Source organism: Triturus cristatus, chromosome 9 (genome assembly GCF_964204655.1).
Source record: "Triturus cristatus chromosome 9, aTriCri1.1, whole genome shotgun sequence".
Taxonomy (NCBI): domain Eukaryota; kingdom Metazoa; phylum Chordata; class Amphibia; order Caudata; family Salamandridae; genus Triturus; species Triturus cristatus.
The window spans coordinates 400548796-400572950 of NC_140592.1; the positions used below are offsets into that span (position 1 = coordinate 400548796).

At 44.6% G+C, this 24155-nt stretch overlaps 1 protein-coding gene across 1 annotated transcript in view; it reads left to right on the forward strand.

Moving 5' to 3' along the window:
• Positions 1-23914, forward strand: part of EHD2 (EH domain containing 2) — a 187457-nt gene extending 163543 nt beyond the window's left edge. The window contains exons 4-5 of the mRNA XM_085625270.1: positions 1048-1212; positions 19113-23914. Coding sequence (XP_085481396.1) covers positions 1048-1212; positions 19113-19649 — 702 coding nt within the window. The 3' untranslated portion in view covers positions 19650-23914. The remainder of the gene's footprint in view (positions 1-1047; positions 1213-19112) is intronic.
• Positions 23915-24155: the final 241 nt, after the last annotated feature.

Below are 24155 nucleotides of genomic sequence, written 5' to 3' on the forward strand. Positions count from 1 at the left end.
CCATAGGATATAATGGAATTGTAATATAGCAGATGTAGATTTTCAGCAATGAGATATTTACTCCAAGACAACAGCTTTTACAAAAGACAACCCAAAGAGATAGACACTGTTAGAGACCTACCTTTAAAGAGACGTCCATCTTGAGATCTCTCCATCTAAAACACCACTATCCCGATAGAGTAACACTGTAGAAATCACTTCCCCAAGAGGCCTACACTGTAAGCGGTTGCCAGTCCAAGATACCTTACACCCAAAACACCTCCACTTCAAGACACCCACTTAGAGACCTTTGTCCTAAGAAAGTTCAACCATAACAGATCCTCACCCCTTTGAAAACCCTCCGCAAGAAACATCAATCCCAAGCGCTATCCATTGCAAGAGGCTTCAGTCTTAGAAGGCCTCCACCCTCAAGGGACCTTTACCCCAACATATGTTGATTCTAAGTGGCACTCATTATTACATTTGTACCATATATTGTTTTGTGTGGTTTCAGGTGAGGGGGAAAGGATCTTTTTGTGTAGTGATCCCTAAAATGTGTATTATACACTTACTGCATCAAACTTTTGAACTATAAGACCCTCCCCTTTTTAGAAGATATTTATAAAGATACAAGTGCTGTGTGAGATACTGTTTGGAAGCCCAGTGCATCTGTGTGACATAGCTGAGGTAAATTCTGTAGAAAGCAGTTCATCCTGTGGTAAGTGCAAAATACGTAGGAGTGGCACAAGCAATTTATTGGAAAGGAAAAATATCTCACTAAGTTGTAAGGACGCAGTTGGTGAGGTTTTAAGTGGGATGCCCCCATGCTGTAGAATAAGATTTACTTATACAGAAATTGGATGCTCCCCATTATGCCAGTGCTTCTGAAAGGGCTGCAGAAATGGGGCAAAGTCAGTCTGCTAGACATGTGACTCACTCTTGTGCTGCGCTCTCATATACATTAGCCTATCATCGTGGTTTGAAATGCCCGACAGCCTGTCTTCCTATACTAATTTATAATCTAAATGACAATTCCTTTCTAATGATTTTTTTCCCTCCCCTCCACAGGTTCATGCCCACATCATCAGCTACCTCAAGAAAGAGATGCCGTCTGTGTTTGGGAAGGACAACAAGAAGAAGCAGCTCATTGCTAAGCTGCCCATCATCTTTGCGAAGATCCAGCTTGAGCATCACATCTCGCCCGGGGACTTCCCCGACTGCAACAAAATGCAGGTAAGGTTGGCAGGGGCACCACTTGCACTCTAGTGACGAAGATGGCAGAAGGGTAGAATAGGGGCTAACAAGGTAGCATTATCAGAGGCAGGGTGATCTTCTTTGGGTGAAGCAAAATGGCAGCGCCCTTCTTCAGGAGGCTACGGCCTCAGTTTCTGACGGTTGTGCCATTGAAGAATACCTTAGGGAGTAGCAGCTGATCCCCTCTTTTCCTTCAGAGGATTCTCCAAGGTACAAATGTAGTGTTGTCAGGGCATGTACAAAAATAATCATAACTTGATTCATCATTTTAATAGTGTTACCAACTGCGCACACGAGCCAGGAAGATTCACATCCACTTTTAGAAGCCATACCTCCAGAAGGAATAGGGGGCCTGGAAGAAGTCTAGGAGTGTGTAGCCACATGGGACTGTGGCTCAAACACGTCCTAGAAGGCGATACTCAAGATATTGATATTGTTTGTAGAGTGTGCGAATGCCAAAGGGCATCTTGTCACCAGCATCTGCTAAATTATTCATCTGTTAACTAACAGGGCAACAAGAATGAGAAGAGCCAAGTTTTAAGTTGTTTCCTGAAACAGGTAAAATTGAAATGGGGTTTTAGATGCCAAGGTAATTCATTCCATAGTTTACAAGTACAAGAAACAAAGTTTCTGCCACCCCAAAATGCTTCATTTATTTTGGGGATTACCGCTGTTCTGGACGCAGCTGATCGAAGAGCTCTCCTTGTTGTGTACCCTTTGAATGTCTTCCACCTGACAGTAGGCCAGCATAGCTTAACTAGTGTACGAGAGACTGATTTGAATTTTGGAATTCGCATTAGGAGACGAGGTGCTACATTCTGTATTATTTGTAGTTTGTTCATGTATCTTTGTTAAATGCCCAAATAAGAAAGGAAATACTCACGAAAGGTAACATAGACATCCTGGCAAAAGGAGGTGTGGGGACATGGTAGAGCTATTCAGATACCCCTGGGGGATTAAAGCATTTTCAATGGAAGAGGTGACAATATCTGACTTGTCATGGATTGGGATTGGAGGCAACACTTGAAAATTGATTTTCATGATGTTGTTGATAAAAGACTGGAGCAGACAGTGAAAGTTAAAACTACTATGACTGTAATGGTAAAACAAGACTGGGAGGATTGTGAATGGTGCATGCCTGTATGTCAGCAAAGGCAGGAAATTGACGGACAGGAAATGCGCAGAGGTCCTTATGTGTTGTTAAATCATATATGATATTAACCAACACCTTCAGTCGTTAGCTCATTCTTGGGCTGTACTTCCCCTATAAAGACTCTCACTCCATGTCTCCTGACATAATTTTTTTTTGCCTCTACAAGTTATCAATTAACCATATCCCCGTTCCAGCTTGACCCACAGCACTTTAGATGGTTTGGTTGGTACCCCATCTAGCCTTTTGTGTGGTTTCACCTCCTGCCCCATCTCCTCTTAATTTGTAAGAGCGGTAGAACATCCCAAGCAGGCACCTTGCATGCCCTGTGCAATTTTTACTCTTTCATTTATGGCTTAATATTAATAAAAGGTTAATTATATTTTAGTCAAAGCAATTTACATAGAAAATCGTTACATCTAAAATTATTAATACCCAGTCAAAATTGGTACTTATTTTATCAACCTCAAAAGAATCAAAAATTGGCAAAGCCAATAGGTCTGGCGTTGTCTGCAGCCTTTTGGCAATACCTTGTATTTTCAAGTTTTTTCCAAACTTCTATTGTTCCGGAAACCGATGGGGTATTATTAATCTAAAAAAACATTGACTTATGGCAAACATGTTTTTTGGTCTAAAAAATTAACACATTACCATAGTAATCCCTGACACTGAAGGGAACTACTATGTGTGTAGATGTGCTGATTGTGAAAGAACAGAATGCCGTAACTCATAGTGAAGTTAGCCAATGGTTGAAGTGGGCTGACGCATTGCCCCTTGATGCATGCTTGAGTGGGTGGGACAAAAATGTGAATGACACAGCCACAGACAAATGGATGATGTGTGGCTGAAAACCCTTATAAGTAACTACATCATACACATAATTTTAGTAAAAGAAAAAGGTCTTGGCTAACACAGAACTAAAAAATCAATTCACTGCCAGCCTCTTACCTTTGGGAAAGAAAGAATGAAGGAAAGAAAGGAAAACAGAAGGAACAAAAAAAGAAAGACAAAGAAGTAAAGAAAGAAGGAAATATGGAAGGAAAGAAGGAACAATAGCTGCAAAGTAGGAAAAAAGAATGACAGAAAGAAGGAAGAATGTAAAAAGGAAAGAAATCAAAAACGTTGGACAGTCAGAAGGAAAGAAAGAAAGAAAAAAGAAGAAAGAAAGAAATGAAATGAAATGAAAAAAGGCAAGAAAAAAAGGAGGAAGTCAGCCAGAAATAATGATAGAAAGTATAAAACCAAGAAAGAATGCAAGAAAGAAGGATAAAAATCCAAGAAAAAGGAAAGAAGGATGGAATGAAGGAAACAAAGTAGAAAAGAAGGAAACGAAGGAAGGAAGGAAAGAAAAGAAAGAAAGAAAAGTTAAGAAAGAAGGCAAGAAAGAATGCAATATGGATAGAAGGACAAAAGAAAGGAAAGAAAGCAAGAAAGAAGAAAAGAAACTAAGAAAGAAGCAAAAATGCAAGAAATCATGATAGAAAGAAGGAAATATGTAAAAAAGAAGGAAAGAAAAAACAAAGGACGAAGTGAAGGAAAGAAAGCAGGAAAGATGGAACGAAGGCAAGAAAGAACGAAAGAAAGAAGGAACGATGGTGGAAAGATAGAAGAAAAGAAAGAAGGAAAGAAAGAAATGAAAAGAAAAGAAGGAAGGAAGAAAAGTAGGAAAAAGGAAATATTGAAAGAAACAGAGGAATAATAAATAATGAATGAAAGAAAGACATTTAAAAAAAGTGTTTTAAGTGCTGCAAATTAAAGGTGATAAAGATAAGAAAAATCCCAAGTACTTCCCAACCACCCTCCCCTTTGGACGAGACTCACAGGAAACCGGAAGATGCCAGGAATAGGACCGACCTATCGCTGAGTTCGAGGCATGTGGGCTGCTGAATTCATATCTGTGCATAGATCGCCGCCTAGTGTTGGGTCCGGAGGATTGCACATTGTTGTCCTGGAAGAGTCTTCGAAGTATCACGAGATAGGTGGCTCCTCCCCTGGACTACAGTGCGCATGGGCATCCTCTCCATACTCAGATTGTTTTTTTCCGCCATTGGGTTCGGATGTGCTTATCTTAGCTCAAGTTAGGAAAACTTTATTTAAGGCCGACAGCCTTTAGGTATCGACGGTATTGTTTGCGTTCGGTATCGATACCTTCTTAGACTTGTTACTTAAACTTATTCACCCTTCTCGGACCGAGTTTCAGGCCGACCTGCGATCGACGTTCGAAGATGGAATCCAGGACTCCCTTTAAGAGATGTCCTCTATGTCACGCTAAATATCCACACATCGATGTCTATCCGGTGTGCAACAAATGTTTATCACCGGATCATGATGAGTCCAGGTGTATGGCCTGCGCCCGGTTCCGGTCGAAGAAGACCCTTCGGAATAGACGAGCGGCTAGATTGGAGGCCAAACAATCGGCGCCTACCCCGGTTAACATGTTCGGCACCGAGGATGAAGAAAACGAGAGCGTCAAAGAGGTAGACTCGGGCCCTGCTTCGGAGCAGGAATCCCAATACGACGACGATGGTGAGGAGATCCTCGAGTACGAAGACGTCGTCGACGAGTTAGGAGACGACGATGTGGCCCTTGGGGCCGAGGAAGATAGCTCAGGCGAGGAGCTAGGCCAACCCTTCGAGGCGGAGGCCGTGACAGTTAGTCTTAATCAGGCTCAGGTCGAGGGATCGCCTGCGGGCCTTACCCAAGATCGGTCGGATCGTTCTACAGCCCCGCCTAAAGGCCCGGCTTCGAACATTTCAAGAGAGCCAGAATTATCAAAAAAGACTGGAGTCAATTCCGTGAAATCGAAACCAAAACCTGCACCGGTCAAATCAAAACCGAAAGTGCAACTGGTTCAGGTCGGATCGAAGGCGTCGAAACCTTCCGATCCGTCGACACAGAAGAAGGACATGGGAACCGAACAAACGAAGAAGACCTTCGGTACCGAGAAACCAAAAAAGGACCTCGGCACCGAGAACCAGAAAAAGGCCCTCGGTCCCGAGAAGACGCAGAGGCCTATGGCACCGAAGGTTGGAGCACCACCAACCAAGGTCAAGGCGGTCGGTCCGACTACGTCAACACTGAGGAGTGCTGAGACTGCCAAAATTCCGGATCGGCAGGGCGTCGATCCAAAACTTCGGACCGAAGCCCCGAAGACTGGCAAGACACCGGACACCGCGTCGAGGCCTGCTTCCAAAGAGCCCGCCGGATCAAAAGCGCCGTCGGCATTCATGGTACAACAGGTGTCGGAGTCCCTGAAGCGCATCAGGGACCGGGTCACTCTCCAACCGAAAACGGGTCCCGAAACGAACGAGGCCGCCACGACTCACTCGGCGCCAGCACCGATCAGGTTTGGATTGCCACCACCGGGGGCACCTAAGATGTTCGAACTTCGGAAAAGTATCGACACACCACGCACAGTGTCCACGGACAGAACTGATGTCGAAGACTCTCAGGAACAGTTTATCGACGTCGACACTGGTAGACTGTTGTTCCGCAAGCGGAGAATTATAACAGAAAAGCCTTTGGACTCATACAAAATTCCACTCAAACGGAAACTGGCTTCAGGTTCGACACCAGTACTGGTAGAACATTTCCACACATATGATCGGGACCCACCATCCTTTTCTCCCACACACTCGGAGGCGGATGCAGGAGAGGGTTATACTGAACATTCCACTTATCCTGTTGATACTGACCCTGATGACCAACAGCTAGACCAGGATCAGGCATGGGGAGACCCTAATGACCCAGGAGACCCGCAACATGCTCCTGACACTCATCTTTATAATGTCAAACCATCTCCCACTGAAGATACTGCTGCTTTTAACGCGCTCATTGAAAGAGCGGCTGACAATCACGGAGTGGAACTTCATTCTGACTCTGTGGAGGAGGATTTCTTGGTGGACACGTTCTCCACATCAGAAAGAACGGTCAAGACTCTACCAATGTTAAAAGGGGTGATTAAACATGCTAAGGACATCTTTAAGGAGACAACCAGAGCACGGGTATTGAACCCGAGAATAGAGAAAAAATACAAACCTGCACCAGGAGACCCCATGTACATTAAGGGTCAATTGCCGTTGGACTCCATGGTAGTTTCCAATGCTCGCAAGAGAGCTAACTCACAAACTACCGGGGATGCTCCTCCTCTGGACAAGGAGTCCAAAATGTTAGAAACATCAGGGAAAAGGATAGCGGCACAAGCAGCGAACATCTGGCGCATTGCCAACACTCAGGCACTCCTGGCCAGATATGACAGGTCACACTACGATACCCTAGAAACACTGCTAGAACACCTACCAGATGAATACAAAGATGGCACAGAGCTCCTCATCAGAGAGGGACAACTCATTACAAATGCGTCCATCAAATGCGCACTAGATGCAGCGGACACTGCAGCAAGGGCAATCAACACTAGTGTGATGTTGCGGAGGCACGCATGGTTGAGAATATCAGGTTTCAAACCTGAAATTCAAAGCAATATTTTAAATCAACCAGTTAACCCAGACTTCTTATTTGGCCCCGAGGTTGACACTACCCTAGAAAAGATTAAAAAGGACACTGAAACTGCGAAATCTATGGGGGCTCTACAGTCGCAGCAGTTTCGGAGTGGCTCCTTTCGTCGCCCCGGGAATAGAGGAGCAGCTAGAGGTCAGGGGTCCCAGCAGCAGTACAATAAAGGAGGTACCCAGAGTACCTATAATAAAAACAATAGGGGGGGTTATCGTGGATCCAGCACTAAAGGCAGAGGACAAGGACACAACAACACCAGGTCCTCCGCCAATAACAAACAGTGACCTCTTGTCACTGCCCCCGACCACATAACACCGGTTGGGGGCAGACTCCAACGGTTCCTGCCAGTCTGGAGATCCATCACCACAGACAGGTGGGTCAGAGAAAATGTCCAGTGGGGGTATTGTCTAGAATTAACATCCAATCCACCCAACATACCGCCACGACACCGTCCTATGTCCGCAGAGCACTTGGCATTATTGCAGCAGGAAGTACTAAGTATGCTGCAGAAAGGCGCCATAGAAATCGTGCCCGTAGACCAACAAGGATCAGGGGTGTACTCTCTGTACTTCTTGATCCCAAAAAAGGACGGGTCTCTCAGACCTATACTGGACCTGCGACCTCTCAACCAATACATTCTGTCAGAGCATTTTCATATGCTCACCCACCAGCAGGTTCTACCGTTACTCAGTCAGGGAGACTTCCTAGCAACACTGGATTTGAGGGATGCGTATTTCCACATACCTAATACCCCTCACACAAAAAATATCTCAGGTTCACTCTTCAGGATCAGCATTATCAGTTCAAAGTACTCCCTTTCGGAGTAACGACGGCGCCCAGAGTATTTACCAAATGCCTAGTGACAGTGGCTGCACACTTAAGAAGACAGCACATTCACGTCTTCCCTTACCTGGACGACTGGCTTGTTCAGGCAAAGTCAGCCCAGCAGTGTGCCAGCCACGTCTCCCACACCATTCACCTTCTTCACAGTCTGGGATTCTCACTAAATTATCCAAAGTCACACCTTCAACCCGCCCACGTACGGCAGTACCTGGGCGCGACCATAGACACTCTGGCAGCCAAAGCTCAGCCAAACTTGGTGAGGATCAACAGCATGCAACTGCTGATAAAAAAGTTCAAACCTCAACACTCCCTTCCAACGCGAGTGTTCATGCAGTTGATAGGCATGATGGCCTCCTGCATTTTCATAGTCCCGCACGCGAGACTACATATGCGCCCGCTTCAGGAGTGCTTGGCACGTCAATGGAATCAGACTCAAGGACAGTTAAAAGACCTAGTGTTGGTGAGCGGTCGGGCATACAACTCTCTGCATTGGTGGAATCCACAAAACCTTTGCAAGGGCCGACCGTTCCAAGAGCCTGTCCCACAAATAATACTCATCAACAACAATGGAGCCAAGGGGGTCACAAGGAAGGTCGCCCCCCACTCATAACCTTATAAACAACAAGACCTGCCTAGAACAAAAGTATTTTGGTTTTTATAAGCACAGTGAGCAACTCCTGATCAAGAACCCTGGCACTTGCACAAACTGTTGCATTTTGGACCGTCTCCGCGGCACTATTTGCCAATCGCCAAAGGGGTCTAGTGTCATTGGCTCTAAAAGTTCCTAAATATTTAGGTGTCTTTAAGAAAGTGTTTCCCTATTGATCTATTTCCCCAATGGTAAGTGTGGGAAAGAAAAAGGAAAGGAAGGAAGAAAAAGCAAACTCAAACCCAACAGAACCATCAAGTGTGGTGCCTGTTCCAATGCCTCAAAGGGAGGAGTGCAAAAAAGTGAGGAGGCCGGCAGTGCCTCACGGAAGTAACCCCAACGAGGCTGTGCAGACTGGTACTCGCCTGCTACCTCACGTTCTCATCATAGGCAACTGCCGTCCGAAATGAAGATAAGGAATAAATCAAGAATTGTTGTGTCTATTCTAAGAACTAGTGTCAAGTGGAACTAATAATCTAAACTGTGTCTATGTTCCAAAAAATAAAGTGAGTGTTGACCCTGGGACAGGGGAGACTGAGTCTGATCAGGACCCACGTAACTCCCAATTAAAACCGGACAATACCACACTCGCTATTTGAGACTTTTATTCTATGCTGTGTGGCTGTCCACTAAAACCAACATGTTTCGTTGCCTGTATAGATTGGCGGCAACTTCTTCAGGGCTAGGGTCGACTGGCTTCTCTGCTTTGCTAGTTCTGACCAGTTTTGTATCTGTCAGCGCCTAAGGGAAACACAAATTAAAAAACACATACATTCAGTCTGGCTCCCCACTTACTCATATAGGGGATACACACATTCAAGAAAGCGATTTACAACTTTCATTGGTTTGCTTCAGTGAAAACAATGCCTGCAACACTTCTATCATTCATATTTACCGTTAGGGTTGCTCATTTACAGCATACCTCAACCCTTAGTGTAGGTGGATGTATGCTACCTCGGATAGGTCTGAGCTGCTTGCCCGCTAACCGCGGATTCGTATATCTGAAATGCATGAGGATGAAACATAATATCATTGCACACTAGGACATAGATTTGACACAGCCTAAGCTCATGCACTTGTTACTCGCTACATTTGAGCTCGTTATCACATAATGGTCGGCTACTAGTGATGTTTGCCGACATTCTGTCATGTCCCCCGTGTAAATTTCTTGCGTGTACTATTTGCTGCGAAAACGCGCCCCCTTATTGTTTAAATGACCACGTGGGTTACTGGCGTGTGTGGACCAACGCACTTCGCTCCCTCGTTACACTTATGGTCGAATTTCACATACCTTCCTGATTGTAATGTCGGCATGTGACTAATTTATATCGTAGCGGGGTTATCACACTGTAAGCCCTTCAATGGCATCTCCCCACCCGCTACGACCGAGGCGTCTAAATGTACCACTCCACTTCTAGGAGTAAAGGTGTGCACAACTCCGTATTCGGTCTATGCCCTACAGCTTAGTAACGGTCTCACCTCGTCGGTCTAGCGCTCCGGGTGCTATTCAACCTCCATCACGGACTCAAGGACCGCGTCCTGTTTAAATGCATCGCGCGCGTTGACTGCGCGCATGCGTGGACGTGTATTGAAGGCAATGGCGGCCATGTTGTGTAAACCGGGATTCCTACCCCCAATGAATATTACATGTATGATATCAAGGACCCCTTCAAAACACACATAACTAAATACCGTTGTGAATAACTGAAACCTAATATAAAATCGAGGCTCAACATGTTATTTATTTATTTACAAACCGGACATCATGATGTGTCGTACCCATGGTTACCGGTGTTGCCCCGAACTATTGACTGGCCCCTTAGGTGTCATGGGTCAATTACTCCAATGGTATGTAGGCACTGCAAAGGCTGCCCCAATTGCCATTCCGGTATGTGTATGTGACCATATACTGCACTGAGAATCCCTGATTGTTGTCATATTGAATGAGGTTGTAGTCAAACATAAATTATTGATTCACTACCTTGTTCCACTCAATGTAATCGTTTAGGCCATCTTGGTCTGCTCTCTCCTGGTAAATCCAGCGCGCCTCCTTAGTTGTTAATCTGGCCTCCATGTTGTGAATGTCACCCAAGACCCGCTCCAATACTACCCAGCGTAATTCGCAAGGGCTGTGTCTGGCCGTCACAAAATGTTGGACCAATCTTTAGATATTTTGATATCCTGCATACAAGCTGCTTAAACATTCCTGGGTTTTCTTTACAGAATGGACCAGTTTTACTTGGCATTCACTGATGAGCATATTGCATCCATCTTGGCAGGGCCGTCACTACTCCCTAATGCGCCCCTTAGTGGTGTTGCCTCGGCTAAGGAAGAATGGGAAAAACTATCCACTACTAAAAAGCGGCAGGTTAGAATAGCCCTCCATGGTGCCCTTATGACAGAATATCTGCGGGCGGGGGCAGCCCCAGCTAGCCTCTTGGTCCGTATAGAACCAAAAATCTTTCTAGAGGACAAACGATTCCGGGTGGACTGGAGCTATATAGCAAACAAGTGCACCCGGGATTGGTTGGTATTAATTATTAATACCGCAAAGAGACTGAGTGAGGAACTGCTCAAAGAAATATTAGATCTGGAAACCGCACTTAAGGCGGATACCACCATAAAAGATATAAAAGAACAGTTGACCACAATCCAGAATGATGTTGGGGAATATCAAATATATATGCTGAACCAAAAAATGAAGGGGCTTAAAAGGAATCTAGAGAGGTTCAGCCATGAATGGGCCTTCCCTTATGTAGAGGATAGCTATTATCAACAACCCCCAGAAATTCCACACTACACACGAGGGTTCAGGGGTGGGCGCCGGCAAGGCAGACAGACGTTCAATAATTGGACGTTTGACAATACTAGCAGTGAAGAAGATGATTGCAATGGACAACCCTCTACCTCTGCTCCCACATCCAGTTTCAACCAGAGAGTTAGATTTAACACCACAGATAGACCCAATTAAGATCTGGGAGTCATGTTGAGGAATTTTTTAGAACAGCGCCCCCCAGATCAGAGAGGGACCAGCTACAGGGGGAGGGGGAAGGGCAGAGGCAGAGTACGCCACAACAACAATCCATCGTGGCAGAATTTCTCTCCCAGGATCACCCGCAGCAGGGGCAGAACACCCCAATAACCATGAAGGAGAATGACATTGTCGTCAACCTATCATCATATACTTTGACTACAGACGAACACAGGGTTTTAAACAAAGGCCTGGGATATGTTCCTACTCCCAAACATGACAGCTTTAAGCTGCGGGGTGAACTGTATGGATTGATGAGGAAGATCAAATTAAAAAAATTCTTCCATGAAAAAGAAACTGAGGCACCTTCTGTGTTTTCTACAAGTCTGCGACGACCATCTCAATCCTGCCCCCCTAATCATTCTATTGGCCCCGAAGTCTTTGTTTTTGAACAGAAAATCATGCAGGACATCACCACTTTGGAAAAACAACAGCAGGGCTATAGCCGCAGCAATATGACACAGGCTGACTGGCTAGCAGTACATTCCCTTCAGCGGAACTCCAGCATCACCATCAAACCTGCTGACAAGGGGGGAGCGGTGGTGGTGCTGAACACTGCGGATTATGAGTTGGAGGTGTCCAGACTGCTTGACGTACGCCATAATTACCAACCTCTTATGAGAGACCCCACTAAGAACTTACAGACGACCATTCAAACCATGGTCGCGGAGGCTAAAGTAAAGAAATGGCTTACGGTCAAGGAAGCGGACTTTTTGATTAACGAAAAACCCAGGACTCCTGCTTTTTACATCGTCCCAAAAATTCACAAGGCCCAGAGGCCCCCCCCGGGACGCCCCATAGTATCGGGGATTCAATCTGTTCTGGAACCGTTATCTCAATACGCAGATTTATTTTTGAGGGAAGGTGTGATCACTCAACCAGCCTATGTACAGGACACCACAGCAGTCTTACAAATCCTGGACGATATTGTGTTTGATCCCCAACATCAATTCCTGGTCACGATTGATATAGAATCGTTATACACTAGTATTCCCCAGGAAGCAACGCTGGTGGCAGCAGCACATGCCCTGGGAGAATGTGAATGGTTTTATGATGTCCCCCAAACCTTTGTTCTTCAATGTATCGAATTGGCCTTAACTAAAAACTTTTTTGCCTACAAGGACCAGTTATACCTGCAAGTGTCCGGTACATCGATGGGGGCTACATTTGCCCCCAGTCTAGCTTGTATTTATGTGGGCCAATTCGAGACTAACTACATCTTACATTGTACCAATCCCTTCCAGAGGAACATTGCCCTCTGAAAGAGATATATTGACGATGTGCTCTGTATATGGACGGGGCCTGCACGAGATCTTGACAGATTTCTCCAGTGGCTCAATGGCCTAGATGACTGTCTTAAATTTACCTGGTCTATTAGTAACGTCACAGCCACATATCTAGACCTAGACATCAGTGCAGTGAATCAGAAACTGGTTACTAATGTCCATCAAAAACCTACTGACAAGAACTCCCTTCTTCACTACAGATCTTACCATCCCAGGGCTCTGAGGGATAACCTGCCTGTAGGACAATTCCTGCGATATCGCAGGAATTGTTCATTAACTGAGGACTTTGTACAACAAGCCGGCATCTTGTCGAGTAAACTGGAGGCACGAGCATACCCTACCAAGGTTATTAAGCAGGCTAAAAAACGAGCCCTTAACACCCCTCGAGCTGCCCTCTTGGAGAGAACACCGAAGACCACAGGGGATTGTATCCCCGTAGTCACTACCTTCGGCCCCTTGTCAACCCAAATTAGACAAGTGATTAGGAAACACTGGCCAATACTTCACACCTCGACCATGACCATGCCCCAACCTCGCTTTGCTTTTAAGCGTTCTACCAGTTTACGCGATCGCCTTGTGCACTCACGACCCAAGTGTGAGATCAAGACCACAGGGATCCCGCCAGGACATTACCAATGCGGTGGTTGTACTGTGTGCAAATTAACTACTCCAACAAAGAGTGTCACATTGGCAGGTGGCAAAATTTGGTATTTGAATGCATTCAGCAATTGCAATACGAATAACGTCATATACAGACTCACGTGTCTATGTGGCCTCCACTATATTGGTCTTACCACACGTAAAGTGAAGGTCAGAGTACAAGAACATCTGAGCACTATTCGTATGGGGAAACTAACCACAAAGTTCGTCCAACATTTTGTGACGGCCAGACACAGCCCTTGCGAATTACGCTGGGTAGTATTGGAGAAGGTCTTGGGTGACATTCACAACATGGAGGCCAGATTAACAACTAAGGAGGCGCGCTGGATTTACCAGGAGAGAGCAGACCAAGATGGCCTAAACGATTACATTGAGTGGAACAAGGTAGTGAATCAATAATTTATGTTTGACTACAACCTCATTCAATATGACAACAATCAGGGATTCTCAGTGCAGTATATGGTCACATACACATACCGGAATGGCAGTTGGGGCAGCCTTTGCAGTTCCTACATACCATTGGAGTAATTGACCCATGACACCTAAGGGGCCAGTCAATAGTTCGGGGCAACACCGGTAACCATGGGTACGACACATCATGATGTCCGATTTGTAAATAAATAAATAACATGTTGAGCTTCGATTTTATATTAGGTTTCAGTTATTCACAACGGTATTTAGTTATGTGTGTTTTGAAGGGGTCCTTGATATCATACATGTAATATTCATTGGGGGTAGGAATCCCGGTTTACACAACATGGCCGCCATTGCCTTCAATACACGTCCACGCATGCGCGCAGTCAACGCGCGCGATGCATTTAAACAGGACCCGGTCCTTGAGTCCGTGATGGAGGTTGAATAGCACCCGGAGCGCTAGACCGACGAGGTGAGACCGTTACTAAGCTGTAGGGCATAGACCGAATACGGAGTTGTGCACACCTTTACTCCTAGAAGTGGAGTGGTACATTTAGACGCCTCGGTCGTAGCGGGTGGGGAGATGCCATTGAAGGGCTTACAGTGTGATAACCCCGCTACGATATAAATTAGTCACATGCAGACATTACAATCAGGAAGGTATGTGAATATGACCATAAGTGTAACGAGGGAGCGAAGTGCGTTGGTCCACACACGCCAGTAACCCACGTGGTCATTTAAACAATAAGGGGGCGTGTTTTCGCAGAAATAGTACACGCAAGTAATTTACACGGGGGACATGACAGAATGTCGGCAAACATCACTAGTAGCCGGCCATTATGTGATAACGAGCTCAAATGTAGCGAGTAACAAGTGCATGAGCTTAGGCTGTGTCAAATCTATGTCCTAGTGTGCAATGATATTATGTTTCATCCTCATGCATTTCAGATATACGAATCCGCGGTTAGCGGGCAAGCAGCTCAGAACTATCCGAGGTAGCATACATCCACCTACACTAAGGGTTGAGGTATGCTGTAAATGAGCAACCCTAACGGTAAATATGAACGATAGAAGTGTTGCAGGCATTGTTTTCACTGAAGCAAACCAATGAAAGTTGTAAATCGCTTTCTTGAATGTGTGTATCCCCTATATGAGTAAGTGGGGAGCCAGACTGAATGTATGTGTTTTTTAATTTGTGTTTCCCTTAGGCGCTGACAGATACAAAACTGGTCAGAACTAGCAAAGCAGAGAAGCCAGTCGACCCTAGCCCTGAAGAAGTTGCCACCAATCTATACAGGCAACGAAACATGTTGGTTTTAGTGGACAGCCACACAGCATAGAATAAAAGTCTCAAATAGCGAGTGTGGTATTGTCCGGTTTTAATTGGGAGTTACGTGGGTCCTGATCAGACTCAGTCTCCCCTGTCCCAGGGTCGACACTCACTTTATTTTTTGGAACATAGACACAGTTTAGATTATTAGTTCCACTTGACACTAGTTATTAGAATAGACACAACAATTCTTGATTTATTCCTTATCTTCATTTCGGACGGCAGTTGCCTATGATGAGAACGTGAGGTAGCAGGCGAGTACTAGTCTGCACAGCCTCGTTGGGGTTACTTCCGTGAGGCACTGCCGGCCTCCTCACGTTTTTGCACTCCTCCCTTTGAGGCATTGGAACAGGCACCACACTTGATGGTTCTGTTGGGTTTGAGTTTGTTTTTTCTTCCTTCCTTTCCTTTTTCTTTCCCACACTTACCATTGGGGAAATAGATCACTAGGGAAACACTTTCTTAAACACACCACAAATAATACTGACAGCGGACGCGTCTCTCCAGGGATGGGGAGCTCATGTACTCAATTACACAGTGCAGGGACTATGGACAACACAGCAAAGGAAGATGCACATCAACCTTCTGGAACTGATGGCAATCTTCCAGGCAATGAAGGCATTCAAACTACACTTGTGCAACAAAGTCGTGTTGATCCGCACGGACAACATGACTGCCATGTACTACATACAGAAGCAGGGAGGAACACACTCTCCACAGTTGTCTCACCTGGCTCAGAGCATGTGGAAGTGGGCCATTCAGAGGAACATATTCCTCATGGCGGAACACCTCCCGGGCAAGGACAACCAGATGGCGGATCTGCTCAGCAGACACAGCCACCAAATGCACGAGTGGGCGCTACATCCGTCAGTACTCCAACCGTACTTCCAGCAGTGGGGTCATCCAGAGATAGACCTATTCGCCACAAGGGAGAACGCAAAATGCCAAAGCTTTGCCGCCAGGTTCCCCCATCCACAGTCGCAGGGCAATGCGATATGGATGAACTGGTCAGGCAGATTTGCGTACGCTTTTCCCCCAGCGCCGTTAATACCGCTAGTGGCACGCAAACTAAGGCAACACTCAATTACACTCATCCTGGTTGCTCCAACATGGGCACGCCAGCCATGGTACACCACGTTTCTAGAACTTTCCGTGGTACCGCATCAAAGACTACGGCTAACGCCCAAACTTTTAACACAGAACCATGGCGAAATTCAGCACCCAGATCCGCAACAGCTGAACCTGGCGATCTGGCTCCTGAAGTCTTAGAGTTTGGCTACCTGAACCTGCCTCCAGAATGTATGAATATCATCAAGGAGGCCAGGAGACCCACGACCAGAGCTTGCTATGCGGCTAAATGGAAAAGGTTTGTCATTTACTGTAAAAACAATGACATTAACCCACTGGATGCATCCATTCAGAACATCATCTGTTACCTGTTACACTTATACCGATGCAATCTGGCATTCAGCTCCATCCGTATACACCTAACCGCAATAGCAGCCTATCTTCAGAACAGGCAGCACCTCTCTTTATCCAGAGTGCCTGCCATCAAAGCCTTCTTAGAGGGACTCAAAAGGGTGATTCCTCCGACACACCCACCAGCACCAGTGTGGAACCTGAATGTGGTCCTCACCAGATTGCTGAGTCCACCTTTTGAACCTCTACATTCATGTGAGATTCAATTCCTCACCTGGAAAGTAGCTTTCTTAGTTGTGATCACTTCGTTAAGAAGAGTTAGTGAACTCCAGGCACTAACCATTCAAGAGCCATTCATACAGGTTCACGCAAATAGAGTTGTACTACGTACCAACCCCACATTCATGCCTAAAGTGGTATCGCAGTTCCACATGAATCAGACTATTGAACTGCCGGTTTTCTTTCCAAATCCAGAAAATGTCGCAGAAAGAATGCTCCATACACTAGATGTAAAGAGGGCCCTCATGTACTATATAGACAGGACGAAGGATTTTAGAAAAACGAAACAACTGTTCGTTGCCTTTTCTCCACAACACAAGGGTAACGCCATTTCCAAAGCAGGGATAGCCAGATGGATCGTTAAATGTATTCAAATTTGCTATAAGAAGGCTAAACGCACATTAACGATTCCCCCAATAGCCCACTCAACACGAACGTTAGGGGCGTCCATGGCTTTCCTAGGTAACATCCCTTTAGAGGAAATATGTAGAGCAGCCACATGGTCCACTATACATACATTTACTAAACACTACTGTGTAGATGTACATTCAAAACAGCAGGCAGCTGTAGGACAGGCTGTTCTCAAGACCCTTTTTCAGACTGCTGCAGCTGGCACGGGCAGCCGCCGCTAATGGAGGGACTGCTATATAATCTATGCACAGATATGAATTCAGCAGCCCACATGCCTCGAACCGAATATGCTACTTACCAGTATGCATCTGTTCTTGGCATGTAGGGCTGCTGACATTCATATCGCCCACCCTCCTCCCCGGCGCCTGTAGCGGCTGCAGCACTCAGAATTTCTGTATAGCATGGTCATCACTTACTGTATCTACTCCATCACTGCCACAATGGCGAAAAACAATCTGAGGATGGAGAGGATGCCCATGCGCACTGTAGTCCAGGGGAGGAGCCACCTATCTCGTGATACTTCGAAGACTCGTCCAGGACAACAATGTGCAATCATCCGGACCCAACACTAGGCGGCGATCTATGCACACATATGAATGTCAGCAGCCCTACATGCCAAGAACAGATGCATACTGGTAAGTAGCATATTCGATCTGTTCCACTGGTTTGATGAGGAGCTATACTCTTGAACCCACCTGAGTCCATACTCATAGAAGCTTGTATTTTAATATAGCTAGTGTTTCCTATGTTCTAATCGAATACAATTTTATTACTGATATCTAGGCTATGAATATCGGGGTACAAGTAGATTGTATCCAAAATATCGAAGACCACAATATCAAAAGATAAGTGTATATAGAGTAAGTATAGATTTACTATTCCTAACTCCACATCAACATACCCTGAAGATATATACACATATATATATTTCGTCAAGGTACATATGTGAAGCTAGGTATAGAAAATCTATACTTGCCTCTCCTTATTCCGGATTTGAAATCATGTCCTCAATATTTGCTTGCCTCGATATCCTGACTTCGATATTCAGGGTGTACACTATCAAATACATATATTATCCAATATAATTATCATCATAATAATAGGTAGTTCAGCAATAATTAATATTATAAGCCTGAAGAGAACATACAGCACAAACACTGTGTTTCACATATTCCTAATTGATTACTTTAAATTCCTGATATGTCTTGTGGCATTAAATTATTACATTGCTTTGCTGTCAAGCCATGCAATAACTCCTGTATACCACTTGTAGATCCAATGGTCTTCAATACTGTATTGCTCTATGTAGCATCCCTCCCAGAGTTTCAGCTGTCTCCCTCTTCACTAACTGAGGGGAGTTTGTATACCCTGTAGTCCAAAGCATCTCTCTGTAGCTGATGGAGACACCTTTCACTCAGAAACCAATGTTGGCCAAGTAGGAACATTTTGCTGGACACAATACGTTCATTCGAAATTCCGGAAATGTTAGTATATGTTGTCTTTGACACCCCATAAGTTTTTAAAGGAAAATTTTACCTCACAGCTTCTGTAGTCACTGCAGAAGTGGAACATGCCCCTTCAAGCTGGGCAGTGAAGGCACATATAAAAGAGATTACTAGTTTGCAATTTCTGCAGCAGCAACGCAAGAACTTGCATTAAGCACACACACTCATTTTAAGATTTAATGCATACTGATTTTAAGTGAATGCACTTATGTTAGGTCAGAGTGCTTATGTCAATATATAACATTATTTCATTAAAATCTAAACTGCTGCATGTTAGGGCGCAGTTTAAGTCAGGTGTTTCGGGTTACATTGGAATGCGTACGTATTGTATCAATATGCTAGAGATGCTGAAGTACTGACTTCATCTGCCATTGTTTTCCCGTTCTCTAGGAGCAGCTTATGGTCCACGACTTCAAGAAGTTTCACTCCCTGAAGCCCCAGATGATTGAGGTTTTGGATCAAATGATGACCGCCGACATTGCAAAGTTGATGCCCTTACTCAGACAGGAGGACATGGATACCACTGATCACATGGTCCAAGGTGGGGCATTCAATGGCACGCACAATGGCCCATTTGTGGAGGGCTCTACCGAAGGTGTGTATGAAGGAGCAGATGACGAGGAATGGGTAGTCACCAGGGATAAGTCCAAGTATGACGAGATCTTCTACAACCTCTCACCAATGGACGGGAAGCTGACCGGCACCAAAGTCAAGAACTGGATGGTCACCACCAAGCTTCCCAACTCAGTGCTTGGAAAGATCTGGAAGCTGTCCGACGTTGACCGCGATGGAATGCTGGATGACGAGGAGTTTGCCCTGGCCAGCCACCTTATTGAAGTAAAACTTGATGGCCATGGACTTCCCGGCGAGCTGCCAAGGCATCTGGTTCCTCCTTCTAAGAGGCGCCAGAAGGGCTCTGCAGAATAAGAAATCCCAGCCACATCATGCCTATTAACTCTCTTGGTTTCCACAAGATTGCTCCTACAGAGCATGTGCAGAGGGTGGGGGCAGGAAGAAAAGAAGAGAAAACATATATGAAGCATTTTTGGGGGTAATAATGACTCAAAAATCCTTTGTTCGAAAAATATTTTGGCCATCTTGACATGTGATATATTAAATGTCAAGTGGGCTGAAACCAATTTTTGAAACCTTTTGTGATGCTGACATATTATTTGACGCAATGCTCAGTTTCCGGCAAATAATAACACATGCAATGTATATCTGAAATATCTTTCTTGATATTCTGTTCATTGATCCTACAATGAAGAATTTAGTATTCCTCTTAGCTGTGATTAATGGAAGTACAATGTGACCAACCACACTTGCATGGATCAAAGCCCTGCATTCAACAAGATGGTATGCCTACTGTAATATGTCAGTGTTAGATCCTGCAAGGAGATTTTGGACTTGGTAGCATCCATGTTGACATCACTGTTCTGGGATGGGGTCATGATTGCCACTGCTTGAGCGCCCTCAGTTGCTTCATACTGATCTTAACTCTTAGGAGACCTGCAGCCAACAAAAGGTTTAAAAGTTAATACGTACTCAAAAAGGTCAGCAACCTGCTTTGCTAATGAGGAAATGGTTAGCCTGAGACCTTGTTGACCTGAAGAAGCTTCTAATAAATATCAGGGTAGGAGATGTCATCTCAAACTAGCTGGACAAGACCAACAACCAAAGATGTCCGTGTCAGGCACATTACAAAATCAGTCATTTCTATATAATGATATCTAAGAGAATTTTCCTATGCTTTCTGGTCGATGCCAAATTGAGGTAGTCCAGGTGTGACCACCATTAAACTGTGTGCGAGTAACATTTTTGCTCTGCACAAGAAGCCAAATGATGTTTTTTCTTGTGTTGCAACGTAAGAAACAGAAGTGGATTTTGAGCAGTATGGCACAGGAAAGCTGCCTATTATTACATGTTCTCAGTCATGAAATCTAAGCAGTCTTGGCTACTTTGCTCACTGTGAAATATAAAATTGATCAGTGACTGCTGTCACTGCATATTCAAAGAGATTCAGGATCTGCTGTGGTTCTGGAGCAGAGGGAAGGTGGGATGTTACGCTGGTGCTAGTGAACTTTCTTTGTGCCACCTTAAACGTCTCCTTCTGCTCTACCCTCCCTACTCAAAGAGGGGTTGGTTGGTCACTGCCAAGATCTCTGGTGGCCAACCTGCCATGCAACTAAAGAGTTAGTTGGCCAGCCAGGGCTGATTTAGCCATAGCATGGCAGTGCACAACTCGTACACGGAGAACCAGGTTTTATGTCCCATGCATGAGTTCAGAAAGTTCTGTCTTTTATTACCCCCCTGCCCTACCCTGGGGTCATGATATTTCTAGGGGCGTTTCAGGATGTTTCAAAGGAGCCTCCAGTGGATAGTTTGATATCTTCCTTAGGACAATTATGGCTGTAGGCACACCTCTGGCTTTAACCACCTTCGTAGGATGGTTAATTTTTCATTGTCCAAATGTCTACCAGTGATCACTGTCCCCCAGTGCCTGTGACAGGCCTTTTTGCAACCACTCCAGCACCTGATGGATGTGAGCCTTGTTGGGTTGCACCAAAGCAATCCAGACTATCTGCACCGTCGCTTGGGTTTGAATCACAGCCAATAATTGCTTTGGGTGATTACTCTGGAACTCTCAGTCCCCTTGAAAGATCAAAGCATCTATCATTGAGAACAGAAGACGCTCATTCTGATTTTATCCTCCCAAGTTATTATAAGGCCTGAGCATCCATTGGTACTACATGTAACAAAGCAGAGACCACGAGCAACAAGTGAATGCGCAGTGGCCAGGCATAACCAAAGTTACGCTGAACTGACCCTTTCGCTCAGTCATTTGTCATGCTTTAGAGGCTTAGATCAATAGAGGTCAGGCCTATGGAATGGTCTTTTCCATCAAGCTTCGTTTTTGGCTGGTCCTAAACTGTGCATTTTTACATTATCCAATAGTTTTCAGCAGATTCTGGCCCGGTGCAAAATTCATGGTAAATTACCATCAGTTACCGAAGCGATATGCTTTGCTATGGCATAAAAAAGAGATGCGTAGGCAGCCTCCAATTCATGATCATTTTTTGGTTTTTCGTTGTTACCCGGACTTCAGATGAAAGGCTTTCCAGTCGTTCTTGTTCACCACGTGCCGCGACAAGATACCAACCTATAAGGCAGATTCACAAAAGTCTTAACAAAATATAGAGTTTATTCTTTGAAACCATGGTCGGTCGTTCCACTGATGTGTTCTGTGTGTTTTTTTGTATTTTTTACCTGAGTTCTGGTGCTTTTTCGCTAGCATGGCATCATATATTTGAATACACGCTTCACAGAGACCCAAGTGCTCTGAACTCACACCGCAAGTATCAATCTGTTGCTAGCAGACTATTTTACAAGTACATTTGTCCTGCTTTTATAAGTTTAGTTTGTTTCACAGTTGTTTTATTTTTGACATGCCTGATCCCCCAGTTTCAGAATCCCCACTACAACAGGAGCTACTACAGCGAGTACCAGTCTAACAGTGGTGCTTTTCTGCTCCTATAACTGGTTATTTCAGCAGGGTTACTGATATTAAATAAGGTAGATAGATATTGGACTGCAGCCAGACTGTACAGCTCTCCAGCCCCATTTCCAAAAGTGCACCTGGGAGGCCTGCTTAATATTCAAGTCCATATCCCTGTGCATGTTGAATCACGCAGTTTTGCTTTTCTAATTCCTGCCCTGGTTTGGTTATGTTTCATCATGCACTAGAACAGCACAATAAAAACCTGGACAGCACCATCATCTGGTACTAAGGACTAAATTTGCACTTAGTAACTTGCTGACTCTGTTGAGGATCTGAAACTAAAACAGATCTGTCAATTGTCTAAAACACCAACAATAATCAGGCACAAAGGCCTAACCGCCTACTGAGCAGCCATTTTGTTTTTGCCGTAAGGGAAAGTATGGGTGCTGTGCACTACAAAATTCTATTATCACAATGTAAATACATTTTTTGGAGGAAGGATATAGCATTTAAATAAGACAAAGTTGATCAAACACGACCTGATTTTCCTTTAAAATTTAGAGTTGACTTCTAAAATGCCAGTATAAAGGGACTTTGTCAGCTTGTTAGCCAACCCACTACATTCTGGAACTTGTAGTCTCATGTTTTTAACAATAAAACCAAAAGTGGTGCTGGTTAAAAAGTAAGATATGGATGAGGGTGGCCTGATGACATAGGGCCTGTTAAAATTTAGAGTTGACTTCTAAAATGCCAGTATAAAGAGACTTTGTCAGCTTGTTAGCCAACCCACTACATTCTGGAACTTGTAGTCTCATGTTTTTAACAATAAAAACAAAAGTGGTGCTGGTTAAAAAGTAAGATATGGATGAGGGTGGCCTGATGACATAGGGCCTGTTAAAATTTAGAGTTGACTTCTAAAATGCCAGTATAAAGAGACTTTGTCAGCTTGTTAGCCAACCCACTACATTCTGGAACTTGTAGTCTCATGTTTTTAACAATAAAAACAAAAGTGGTGCTGGTTAAAAAGTAAGATATGGATGAGGGTGGCCTGATGACATAGGGCCTGTACACAATCCTGCAAGTCAGAGTTTTTGGCAACTCGGTTGTGAAGGTAGTAGTCTTTAACCTGGAAATGACTTGTGGTAGATATCCGACGCGGGTCTTTCTCTCGGGACTTGCTGACAAATGTATGAGGTGTGAGTGTCTTTTTTTACAAGGTGACAAGATTTTTAACATCTGCCAGACCTCGCCCACAGACCTTACAAACACTGGACAGTTATCCAAGTGGAAGTGTGAGGGGATAGACAGTCATCAGCTGACTCAAGTTGGACTTGAGGAGCTTCTAGAGAAGATAATGATTGCAAAACCAGACACCAGGGGTACCATGTCAATGGGGAAGTCTATTTAAGAATAGAAGACCACAGTCCATCCTGATAGTAGGCATAAGATGGGTCGCCGTCCTCTCCTGCGGAGGGAAATCATGGAACTGTACATACGATATTCACAAACACCCTCTCATGTTGTCTTGTCTGTCGGTGCCCCGCTTGCTTTGTTAACTGTTTCAGTGCCACCATTGTGTACACTGCCAGCATAAGCCTGAGTAGAACCTCCAAGGCTTAATATCCTAATGTTTTGTTCATTACACATATTTATATCATTATCCTATAATAAAGACTACCAATGCATTGATGAATGGGCTCGAAGGACTGACTTTTTTTAACCTGTCGAAATGTAATCAAAATTTCTCTCCTGCACTTTACCTGATTGTTTTCTCCTGGAATGAATATGTTTATCTGCATCCTTAGGTCATTATTCCTAATCTCACCCATCAGTCTGAGAATTATGATTCTTTTGATGCTCATGTTTCTTTCCTTTCGAAATAGGTATAGAAAAACTACAGAGCACTACACTGGAGCATGAAAATGATGCTCTGC